The sequence below is a fragment of the Betta splendens genome, chromosome 16 (assembly GCF_900634795.4).
Source record: "Betta splendens chromosome 16, fBetSpl5.4, whole genome shotgun sequence".
In the NCBI taxonomy this organism is placed as follows: Eukaryota; Metazoa; Chordata; class Actinopteri; order Anabantiformes; family Osphronemidae; genus Betta; species Betta splendens.
The window spans coordinates 106,946-119,553 of record NC_040896.2 but is presented as its reverse complement, the minus strand read 5'-3'; the positions used below and the strand labels follow the sequence as shown (position 1 = coordinate 119,553).

Below are 12,608 nucleotides of genomic sequence, written 5' to 3'. Positions count from 1 at the left end.
GCCGAAATGTGGTGACTTCAACAGCCTCCTCTTCAGCTTCAGGGTCAGATTCGGGATCGTAGACGTATGGTTCTACTACGCTATGAACCAGCTGACTAATGTCGTGCAGTTCTGTAGTGGGTCGTCTTCTTCTGTGGTGGATTGCATTCTCAATGTCGCACTACTGCCACCTATTGTATCCTAACCGTGCGGTGGCTCGTATCCATGGAGCCAATTTAAAAAAAAAAAAACAACAGCAAAAAAGGTATGCGCTTCCGCACAGAGGTGTGGTGAGCAGCTTCGCTTGCGACACGCCCAGAAAACACAGCGTTTGCTGATGGGGAGTGAGAACCACATATTGACAGGGGCAGTGTGGACGATCTAAAGGGTTTTATGGGATGAAAATTTACAGAGACCTTACTGAGACATTAAAGTCAAATATTTTTTAGAATGAAAAGCATGATATGACTCCTTTAAATGGCTTCGGGATGACTTGGCTGAAGAGTTTTCCTCAAATGAAAACAAATCCTTATTCATTTTATCACGTTTATTTTATTAAACAAACACCTGAAATTTGCAACAGTGCCAAAACGCTAAACCTAAAGCAAATAAGAATATTTTGATACAAAATCATGCATTAATCATTGCAATTTCAATTTTAACATATTGTACTGGCTCACAGCAGTTAGTCCCGCGCTGAGCCGCTAAGGCCTCTGGGTAAAAAAACCTTTCTTGTGTTTGTAGTCTTATAGTTTAAAGTTAGGATTCAAAAAAATATATAACTTTGGTAAAATTAATTTAGCATCTTAGTCATTTATGGTTGTTATGTTTTTTGCTTTTGTTTTTTTTCGTGTGGTACACCGTGAGTGAGGGATTGTGAGTGGAAGTGACCATCAACGAGCACTGATTTGTTTGGTGTGTGAAAAACAAATGTGGCTTGCTTTATACAAAGGGAGCTCACAAAGCAGCGCTATTGTTGAGTGTATTTTTTCCTGCAAAGTCTAATTTGTTAATTGCGACGTAAATGATTCTATCCACAGATAAATACAGGTATTACTGGACGCTTATCAATTGGCCCTGCTCCTTGCCTGACAAGAGGGACTTTTACGTTGCTTCTTTTTTCAATGTTGCTGTAGTCTTGTATAGTGTTACCCTAAGCCAAATATGCATAGTTTTATACAATATATTGCAATAATGCTTTTTCTACTATATAAGCAGAAGAACAAAGCAGAAAATTATTTTGTGATTAAAAAAATAATTTAATTAAAAATAAAATAAATTAAAAAATATTGTATTTAAATATAAAGATTACTCTCTTATGGCAATATGAAGAGCCTAATCCAATATTTGTACATTATTCATTGCAAGGGTCACTCCTTGTAACACCATGTTCTGTTATCGTGCATTACCCACAATGCATTGAAACAGTTTTCCATTCATTTCAATGGACAAAAAAAGTTGAAAAAAGCTTAATAACTTGCAAAATATGAAACATATGAATGAGAAAAATAATAGCACACTTCTCCTTAAAAAGCTGAACATTTTGATATTGGAATGGTTTCTGTAGCTCGAACGATGCGAGCGGAGTTAGATGCAGAAAAACATACGGAAGAACAAAAATAATAATAATAATAATAAAGATTACAACAACATAACAGTGAATGCTGGAAGCAATCACTGTGATAAAGATTACAACAACATAACAGTGAATGCTGGAGGCATTCACTGTGACTAGATAAAGCATTTCCATAGGAAAAAGCACAGTGAATGCTTCCACGCTGAATGTATTGCTAAAGAATTGCTAAAAATAGCTAAAAATTTTAAAACATATCTGAAAGTAGCATAAGCACATAAAGTTTAGATTAATGCATCTGAACAGAACTGGGTGTTGTTGAAACAGAGCTGAATATTTTCAGAAGAAGCTGAAGGAGTTGAATTTTAAATTAAGGATAGTTCAGAGAGATTTGTTGAAATTCACGAAACGCTAAAATGAAGAAAGTATGTAAAGGATTGCTGAACTTGATGAAATATAGTTGAATGTATCAAAATAGGTAAATGGAGTCCAAGAGCTGAAGGAATAGTTGAATGGTGTGGAAACATTTAAAAAAGCTGACAGTAGCTGCAGAAGAAGTAGCTGAATTTTAGATTTGGAAAAGTTGGAGCATTTGATGACGCATGTGCAGGGAATTGCTAAAATTTATAACTCAATATATATGAAGGAAATCAATATAGTTATATTAAGAAGTGAACACGTAAACAAGCCTAATTATACAGTAAACTATTCTAATTAGCTATTTGTAATTAATCAGTTGAAACATTACTGAAACTAGCCGGTGAGTTGAATGTATAGCTGATCAGATTTGCTAAGAAGTTGCAGAGCTGAATGTGAACAAATAAAATAAAAGCAGTTTGATTTCACTTAAAAGTGTTTTTCACATGACCACAATGCTGTAAATATTTTTTCTGAAGAAGCTTAATGACTTGCTCCCGTCGGGTTTCGAAGCAGGAATTTCTGCATTAGGGTGCTGCTGTCTTGCCACTGGGCCAAACTAGCTGTTTAAACCACTTCTTAGAGTGGCTGTATAGATCCTACGCTAAAACTGAACTTTTGAAATTCTTCATTAATGATATAGATTACTAATATAGTGATACATTAAGGATATAACTCACTTTATCTGGGAAATAGAGATGAAATAATAATAATAATATTATTAATAATAATAATAAAGACCGAAGATATCAATAGTGTGAGAACTGTTTAGCTCTCCCACTAAAAAATTACACATAATAGCCATTTTTGATAAAGCTTATAGTTAAGAGATGGTTCAATTAACTGGCAATGACTGTTAGTCACAGGAACCATCTCTCTGTTAAGATGCTATAGACACAGACTGCTGGGGAACTTAATTTATACACCGATCACCTCTGTTTCCGTCTTTCTCTTCTATCCAATAACCTCTCATCATTGTTCCATTGTTTAACTAACCTTCCCCCCCCTTTTCTCCCACTCTGTCCTCACCTACAGGTATTATTGGACTCAGAGTTGTGTCTGTGGATCGAACCATCCTGCCTGTATCCAGTCCCTGGTCCAACCATCCTGCATGTGCTGTTGTTGCGTGTTTGTTGATTCTGTACTTTTCTGTCAACCCACAGGTCGAGGCAGTTGGCTGCCCACATTCAGCCTGGTTCTGCTGGAGGTTTCTTCCTCGTTAAAGAGGGAGTTTTTCCTCTCCACCGATGCTGTTTAATTGTAATTGCTGTATGTGGGATTGTTGTTGATTTTTCTTACTTGGGTCAGGTCTCATCTGGCCTGAGGGGCGGCGGATAGGGGTCCCAGAAACAACTACTGACGATGCTCTGCCATGGTATCCAACTGGAAGACTCAACCTGTGTTAAATAAAAGCCAAGTTAGCACAACGGTGTCCATAGCAAGTGAGTTTAACATAAGCTCCATCCCGATTTCTTTGCTTCATAATTTTAAGCAATACAACTTAATTTATCCCACAATGGGAAAATTCTTGGTAACTGTTATTTCAGTTCAGCAAATGATGTTGGTTAATGCATTAAAGAGTGAATGCAGAGTCTCTGGGTTTTAGTGCAGTTTGTATTGGCTCCAGATGGGTTACGGTTATTAGGGAGGGATAGCAGATTATTGCACTCTGTGCATGGTTTTGGGGTTGTAGTAGTGTCTATGATGGCTATAGTTTCAAGCTTTGTTCTGGATCTCCTTACGCTTATACATGGTTTATTGTTGGAGAAAGTGTGACTGGAATGGATGGAATTATGTTGTCAACACAGAGATGTGTGCTGAAACTATGTCTAGCTCATTGATGTTTGCCTATAATTACAGCCACAATCTGTTGACCTCTGGGACTTGTTTATGGGACCTTTAGAGAACCTATTGGTCTCCCTCCACATACAGTATCATTATATATGCTATTGTTATCCCTTAGTAGTTTGTTAGAGCATGTGTCTCAATATCTGTGGTAATAAAGGAAATGCATTAAAGCCTCTCAGTTAGTGTCTGTTTTATTTTGTACCAGTTTGGCATCAGAGCATTCTCCTTCCCCCGGAACATGACGCCAACATTTGTAGCGTGATCTTTAGAGGAGTAGAAGTCAGTGTAATCACCTGTAGATAAAATAGGAGAGAGTTTATGAAAAGAACAGGATACCAGAACTGGTTTCATAGTTACCCTTCTCTAATAGAACAATCTATCAGAATAAACCTTAACAGGCAAAATATGTCAGTTTATCAAGGAGCATGTGCATATTTATTGTCAGGATCCTGGGCTCTGCCAGCCCTTCAGTTTCTCTTGCTCTGGACCACACCTGCTCCCTCACCACACCACGTCTTTGGATCATGCCCACTCCCTCTAGCCTTTTGTTTAAGCCTTTACAGCTCACCTTTATAGCTTATCATATTAGAAAGAGAAAAACATGTCATTTCAATATTATGATTTCTTGAATAAAAGTGTTCCCCTCCTAAGAAGAGTTCAGTGAAATATGTAATAGTCAAAGCCAACTTTATTGTCAACCAGAAAATGCACCAGTACTCAAAAGCTGGAAGAAACCTTTATCGTCACGCTCCAATGTGCAATGTATAAGTTGCTGAGTGAGTTGAGAACTCTGGGGGTTTGAGGACAGAAGGGGCCTTTTGCAGGGCCTTTCAGGAGAAATGCTTGATGAAAGTAGGGTAAATAGACCATATCATGGGTGGGTGGTAAACTATTTGGAAAACTTTGAGCAGAAGCAGTCCTCTACCAGATATAGACTGCAGCTGTCCTTACCATCACCTCATCAAAAAAGGTATTGCAACCAGAATTGTAGATTAGTGAAATGTTCAGTTTGTATTATGTAGGTCACAACCTTCTCTAATGTAACAAAACCCTATAAAAAATGAAACCACACAAGCAGACAAGCCTGCTTGTGCTAAAACGACAGATAAACATAGTTGTAACAATTCAAAATATAAAACCTACCAATTAAAATCTTATATTCTAAGAAATGACCTTACAGTTGGTAAATGTACATATATTCACTCCTGAGTTGAGTAGTCTTTGTACCAACAGTCTGCAGTGATTTCTTTTTGACAGCCTTCTTGTTCCTGGGTAACTGGGATGTGCCCTCCTACAGTATAAAAAAGTGACAATGTTACATTTATTGTAAATTGTATTATTGTAATAGTCCTACCGATATAATAACTATGTTACACAAGGTACATAGGTAACTGACCAGATAAGCAGCACTTATTGTACAGATGTGACTAATTAGCAACTAAGCTTGCAACACAACACAGTTACCACACATGTTAGAATTTGATAAAACAATGACATTCACTAGTCGATTTAGGCTGTGACACATGACGAAGTAATAACAGACATAACCACGTTCATCTGCAATGTCCTATTGTAGTCATCAACCCAGCTGTAGCTCTAAAATGCATAGGGCTAACAGCTAACGCAACACACAAATATGAGCAGCAGTGAAGCTGCCTCATATTACATAATTCCACTGGGTGAATCGCATGCAACCTTGCAGCTTCACAGCAACACAGCAGTAGCATGATTAGTTGTCTGTGTAACAGATAACGGCGAGTTAATGGCGTGCTAATGGCTATAGGAAATACATGAGCGAAGCCACACGATTCCAACTGACCAGAGACCCAGACTGCTCGGGCGATCACTCTCTGGTTGTAGCCAACAGCATGCCACCAGCGTTTCCCACACGTGAGTAGGGTTACAGCAGCAGCTTACAGCAGCACATTTCAACAGGACAAAAGCTCGATTAACTATTAACCTTTCTCTAGTTGCAGCAGCCCACAGCAGCACATTTCAAAGGTGCTTCATAGCTAGCTTGATAAGTGTCAAGCATGTACTTACTACAGCGAGTGAATGACAGACTGTAGGAACAAATCCTTTCTTTACCAGGAGCCGTGAAGCAAACCCAGCATTGTAGCACCCTGTTTGTAGCAGTCCGAGGTGACATGAAGTTCACATACATAAAAATGCAGAGGCAATGTGGCCGTCACAGGTTCGTTAAAAATAAACGTAACCCACAAAGTCCTCAATTGTTAAACTATTGGTAGGTTGAATAGATTTTGGTGTGTCTTAAAACATCCAACACTGGAGCATGAGAGGACACCGCCATGTTTGTCTGTTCACGGTGAGTGAGAGGGGGATAATGGCGAAAGTCCAAGTTTTGCTGGGAGGAGTCCCTCGCCTTATGCACACACTGAGGACAATAGTGCTCAGTGTGTGTAAACGTGACCATAGAGTCATAGGAACAAATGTCCAGAACCGCCCACTTTCACCTTAGAAATATAGTTAAAATCAGAAGCATCCTGTCTCAGAGCAATGCAGAGAAACTGATCTATGCATTTGTTAGGCTCTAGGCTGGACTACTGTAACTCCTTACTCATAGGATGTCCTAACAGGTCCTTAAAAAGCCTACAGCTTATTCAAAATACTGCAGCAAGAGTTCTGACTTAGAAAGAGAGATCACATTTCTCCTACATTAGCTTCTCTGCACTGGCTGCCTGTAAAATGTAGGATAGAATTTAAAATTCTCTACCAAGAACTTTTAGCTACCAAGCTCCTCTCCTGTGGAACCAGCTGCCTGTTCAGGTTCGAGAAGCTGACATACTCTATAAGCTTATAGTTAGGGATAGTTTAGGTCACTGGCAATGATTGAGCATGAAATATGAATTTATTTTGTGACATTTAAATCTTTAAATGCCAGTTTATTTGTATGATTGACACTACAAAAACACACAACGAATGAAAATGTTCTATATTCTTAGTGCCAAAGTGATTTTTGAGAAATACAGGGCAAAAGATTTAGAGGGTTCTGGGGAGTCAGCTTGATCTCTTTCTCCTAATTGTGTCAATCAGAGACAGTTTTATTCTGAGGAGCTCTTCTGCCAAGCGGAACGATGTAAGCAAGTTGCCACACGTGCCAATGTGTCTTTGGAGTCCATCTGCAAAGTTGATTGTAACCCTCATATACAGTATACTGTCTTCATGAGGGGCATCTGTCCTGGTCCTGGGCAAAACATCAATTGACCTGGGAGCTGTTAGGCTTGAGTGCATTGGCATAAGCTTTAGGACATGTTTATAAATAGTGCTAGAATTTGATTGTTTGTCGTGGCTGCTGTATTTTTGATCTCTGTTTATTTTGAGAGTAAAGGTTTGTATTGAGGTGTGTAGGGGCTTTTGTGGCAAAAAGAATGAAAGCAACAAACCTACAAATGCTTTCATCACTTCCAGTAAAGTTTATTTGCGAAACTCAGCTCAAAATCAAAATATATAATTTTGCCCAAAACTAATTTTTTCATGTGTTAATGCTGTAATCAAACCAATTTTATCTAAAATGATTAATTTTATGCTGTAAATAACAAGGAATTAAAAACTTTAGTTTGAATGGGAGTCAATAAAGAAGCTCTGTCCAACATCTTAGCAGTCCCTACCAGATATAAGGCAATAATATTTATAAAGGAATGAAAAGTAACACTGTACACAAGTAGCAGCAGCAAACCTTAGTAACAGGAAATGACGCAATATGCTTACCGTCATCTAATCAGTCAGCCAGTGATGTTGTGTTGTCTTTAGGGCAATCTTTCATTTTTGTTTAGTATTTTGTAAACTCGCACTTTAAGTTTGTTTAATACAAGGTGGTCTGCTAAAATGTTTACGTGTGTGTATAATAATTATTAAAATGTTTCTGTTAAGATTAAATCGCTAATTTGAAAAATTTAGATAATCTCGCAACATATGCTATGCTACTTCTGGTTTCGCTGGAAATCTCGTGTGTCATTTCCTGTTTACCTGTAACGCAGAACAACCTAGGCACATGCAGTCGCCATGTGAATCTATTGCCATCTGATGAGAAACGCCATAGACGGAATGCTGTAAGTTTATGTTATTGTTGGTTTACATTATAAAGCAATATTTATACAAAGATGGTGTTAAAAACGAGTGGACACATGTTTTGTTTGACTGATATTCAGTTTGTATACATTTTATTCAAAGATTGAATGTTTTCTTTTGTATTGTGTTTTAACAGTTTTTACCATACTTTCATAAAGAAGAGAAGACAATAAAACGGCAACTTCACATGTTTCTACAAGCGGCAAAAATGGCTAGCAGATGAAGCTCCAAGTCAGCGGCATCAAGCATCAAGAGATCCTGTCACGACGCTCTAGGTAGCGGACCCACATGCAACAGCGGAGACAAGACTGGGTGGGAAAATCCGTTTACTGGTTCTCGTGGTCAGGCAGGCAAGGGTCAGTACACAAAGACGGCGGTTACAGTACAGGCAGGGATTAGACAGTCGAGGGTCAAGAGACAGGCTGGGGTCAAACTTACGACAGGACAGGATCAAAGGCAAGGCAAGAGGCAAGGTCAGAAGAAGCAGGGTCATTCACAGGTCAGGATACAAGATATAACACTGGACTGCTGGCTAGTAGACACAGACAATCTGGCAACTGGGCAGGGCTAGAGCTGGTGCTTAAATGCGAAGTGATGATGACTAGATGGGTAGCAGGTGAGTTGATTAGAATCGAAAGTAAAGCTGGCTGAAACTAACAATGACTGAGACAGGAAGTGGCAAGAACATAAAACCAGAAATGACATAAAACAGTGCTGTAATGACTGGAGTCCATGACAGATCCTTGTTGACAGCAAGTGCAGATGCTATCGCTCCCCCCCAAACCTGGTGTCCGGGTTTGTCTGGGCGGGGTGGAGCTGGTCCTTTGAAGGGTCTAATACGGTATACGCAAACTATAATGCAAATTTGAAACCGATTGGTCTTAGACCGGATTGGATAAAGTAGCAAAAGGTGATATAAGAAGGGATGGTATTTCTAACACATGAACTAGGGAGTCATATAAATGTACCAGAATGTCCAAAAAGGGGATTTTGCATGTGCAGGGACCTTTCAAGCCATTTGTCAAGACAAGATTAAAGGTATGAAATAATGACGTTATGAGTGATAAAAGTGGTGATAAAAAATTAATTCAGATATTCTGGGACAGCAGGATATACAGTAGCAAAGTACACATAATGCTTAATGTGTTTTTCCAGGTTGGTTAAGAAAGGCTAAGACTAAATCGTAAAAAAATATAATTAATTACAGCTGTGTGTAGGTCTAGGAGTAATTAACTGTTTTGATATGAACAATTTAAAATAAACATTTTGATAGATTGTTACTACTCCCCCAACCTCAAACTGTAATGGTGGAGTAGGCTAATTCAAACCAACATACAGCATTTACACAAACATTCTATGCTGCAGCTATGTTTCAGGAAGTATTTCATCATTTTGTTTTGTAAGAAAATTTGTTTTTGTTTTCTATTTTTATATTATTTGGGGTGGTTGAGGATAAGATGCTGTCTCTGTGGGGGTTTTATTTTATGTGTAACATTAAGTACTCAAATGAGGAGGCACTGTTTGTTTGCTTTGAGTGTGGACTTTTTTGTTAGGTAATTGCTTAGGGAGGTAGGTTAGGTAATGTGTCACATGTTCAACCTTGTCTGTTTGTTCTTTTGTTCCCCTGATCTTTAGCTCTTAGTATCCACAGTTGGTCAGTTATAGTACAATATTCAGCCTGATAGTTAGTCAGTGTTTCTTACCAGTTACTGAGAGTATTAGTTGTACAGAACCGCTTTATCCAAAGTGGGATGAACAGTGTCTCTAAAACTGTTGCCAATACTGTGCCCTTTTTGTCTTAGATTGTGTTAATTTAACAAAAGAATGTAGTGTTTAGTTAATATTTCACACCTATGTACATAATGTTTCTACATCCCAAGGAAATACCATCATACTGGCCTTTGTTAAAAAAGTGTGCAAATTATAGGTATAACTCTGAAAAATCACCAAGAGACTTACCAATATCTGCAGGAAGGTGCATGGTGGCTGCACTATGATGAACAAACGCTCTGTGAAAGCAAAGCGTCGAAAGGTTAGATAACGTAAATTGTCATTGCATTATTAATGCCGTATTTCTACGGATCAGGCAAAATAAATTCTATCTGTGGTCTATAGTTTTTCCAACAGGTGGTGCCTCATCTCCACTATTCAATACTGTACTATACATTACTGCATGTGGTTGCATGTACACAGACAGGAAGTTATTCATTAATCATTGTTTAGCCCATACATTACCACAACAATTTTTCACCTATGTATGTGAAAAAATGTATCTTGTATGTATGAGTTGTTTTTACTATGATGTGTAAATTACTTTGGCATTGCTTGTGTCACTTAGGTGAGAGAATATGTTTGTCACCTCATACTGTATTTTTACCCTCATTGCCGGCTCATTGGACCTTTGTTAATAGTTCTAGATCTTTGTGTTTGTTGTTTTTGTCCTGTCCCTCGAATTGTCTCGTAAAAGAATTTACCTCATGGATTCTGTTTTTTAATTTGACCCATTTAAAAACCTACATTCTGCCAATATCGCAATACATCCAATGTGGCAAAGCATTACATGAAAAAATAACAGATATTGCAGAATGTATATACAGTAAAAATGCATGACACTGATTAAGAGCCTATAATAGTGGTATGTAGTGCAAACAAATACTAAACCACTGAAAGTGAGATTGCAGATTTGACAATTTCTTTTGAATTATTTGCTGTGACATCATCAATACTTGTTACATAACCGTATAAAATACACAATTGTGTACAAGTATACATCAATAGACTTTAATCAGACTGACCTGCTCTGAAGGCTCACATCATCTCTCAGGGTGCTCTCTTTGGTTGATAGTAACACCTGCAAGGTCCTCCTAGCCTCTCTCCAGGCTTCATATCCAAGAGCCATGAAAGCATTCAGCGTGGGCTTTTGAAAAGAAAGACAAAATATGCATTGAAGAGCCCTTCATACATGTGTTATTGACTTGAGGATTAGAAATATTTAATAAATGGTGTGTATACCAAGACTCCAACAGCCTCTGAATTTAAGTCACAGAGAAAAGTAATTGGAAGGGACACAAAAGACACAAAAATGGACTGTTCCATACTATAGCTTAATAATACCAATCTAAATAATAGGATAGTGTGCTTTGTTTTTAAAGTTACAAAACTCACCTGGTTAAAGACATCTTGACATCTGGACATCACAGGCCCTTGAAAAAATGACTTTATTTCACTGAGGTCCAGTATCTGGTCTCCAATAGCAACACCTATGCGATGTTTGGGCTGGTGGAAATACAACACATTTATTATTCAAACATGCATCCATTATGAAGTGCTCTCTTCTTAATTTATCCTTTGGGTTGTATTTGATTTGGTGTAGGATATGCAGTAGCTTTAGTATTTCATGCTTTTATGATGGGAAATTCAAGGGCCCAGGAAACACGCTGATGCAAGATCAATGACTTATCAAAGTAACACTCATAGCATTAGTTTTCAGTGGGGGAAAAAACTGCTGTCTCATATTTTAAAGTCCAGTGTTCACCCAGTCACCCTTCTAGCTATACTGCCTCTTATTCAAACTGTCACATTGATGCTTTGGTGATATCTGCTACCATGGCTAGACATGCATTCTCTCTTTCCACTGGTAGGGCAACTTCATGGGGTTAAATCCAATTTCAGCAACTCCATTAAAAAAAAAACATTTCTTAAGACAAGTCAAATTCTTCGCCTTTAACAGAAAAAGGTAAAAATAAAACGTTTTGTATTATTGGTTTTCAAACTGAACACACTGAACAAAAGACAGTAAAATGCACTTACGTTATCAGGTGTGGAGAATATTCCATAAGGGAGATTGTGGAAGGAGAAATCCGAATCTTTATCTACTTTTATATAGGACATTTTCTTTTGTTTGGCTGTGGTTCTCCACTCAAGCTGACTGAGTTACTGAATAACAGCAGAGAGTGTTTCCAGATGTTTTACTGGGAGTGGGAGGTAGGGAGGCCTACCAATCACATGCTGCCAATAACATCCACCCTAATTCAGATCTCTAAAATGCAAACCAGACTACATGACTCAGCAAAACTGCAGTATTCGTGCTTTTTAGATAATAAGAACTAATGCATATTTTTGGACTTTGAAAATGTTGAAAATTTGTGCACATTATTTGAAACGGCTGCATCCACAATACAAAAACATGGTTTTAATAAAGAAGTCTTTTTTGGCAATAAAGGTATTTACAAACATGTAAAAAAAACAGATATTAGATATGCTGCTCACCTGTAAATTAAACTTGTTACATTAACACATAAAAAACATACATAATGATGACAAGTATGCAGAGGTGTCAAGTTGTCTGTCATTAAGCTTTTGTATTTAGTCTTCGATTGTATGTTGCGAGTTGAGTGTACTCTTTGCCTTCTTCGTTTTGCCCTTTGTCCTCTACCTTTTGATCCATTGATACTGGACCTGTCCTGTCGAAACAACACACGCAGGCACAAAGATGTGTTAGAGACGGTGCTGTGTGAGTGGCAGCCAGTTTTAGCATTTTTTCAGAATGTTTCCCTGGATGGACTCACACCAGTTTGGGCGGTCTGGAGTGGAGTGTAGTGCGGTAGGAGACAGGGAGGAAGACTGGCAATGTTTGTGAATAACAGATAGTGTTAAAGGATAAAGAACAACTCTGTAGCATAGACATTACCAGCCGTTTGTA

General features: G+C 38.1%; 1 protein-coding gene across 9 annotated transcripts in view; it reads right to left on the bottom strand.

The window, feature by feature from the left end:
- fah (fumarylacetoacetate hydrolase (fumarylacetoacetase)) overlaps positions 1–12,369 on the bottom strand; it is a 76,201-nt gene extending 63,832 nt beyond the window's left edge. For 5 of the 9 annotated variants that reach the window (XR_008692874.1, XM_055503288.1, XM_055503291.1 and 2 more), the window contains exons 1-8: positions 11,717–12,369; positions 11,072–11,182; positions 10,702–10,823; positions 9,866–9,915; positions 5,861–5,940; positions 5,045–5,108; positions 4,020–4,110; positions 3,269–3,366 (exon numbers count right to left, since the gene is read on the bottom strand). Coding sequence is in view for 8 of the 9 variants with exons in the window: in XM_055503288.1 (XP_055359263.1) it covers positions 3,269–3,366; positions 4,020–4,110; positions 5,045–5,108; positions 5,861–5,940; positions 9,866–9,915; positions 10,702–10,823; positions 11,072–11,182; positions 11,717–11,797 (697 nt within the window). In the remaining variant the exon portion in view is untranslated. The remainder of the gene's footprint in view (positions 1–3,268; positions 3,367–4,019; positions 4,111–5,044; positions 5,109–5,860; positions 5,941–9,865; positions 9,916–10,701; positions 10,824–11,071; positions 11,183–11,716) is intronic. The other 4 variants (XM_055503290.1, XM_055503287.1, XM_029130313.3 and 1 more) reach the window with 4 other exon arrangements.
- Between the last annotated feature and the right edge of the window lie 239 nt (positions 12,370–12,608).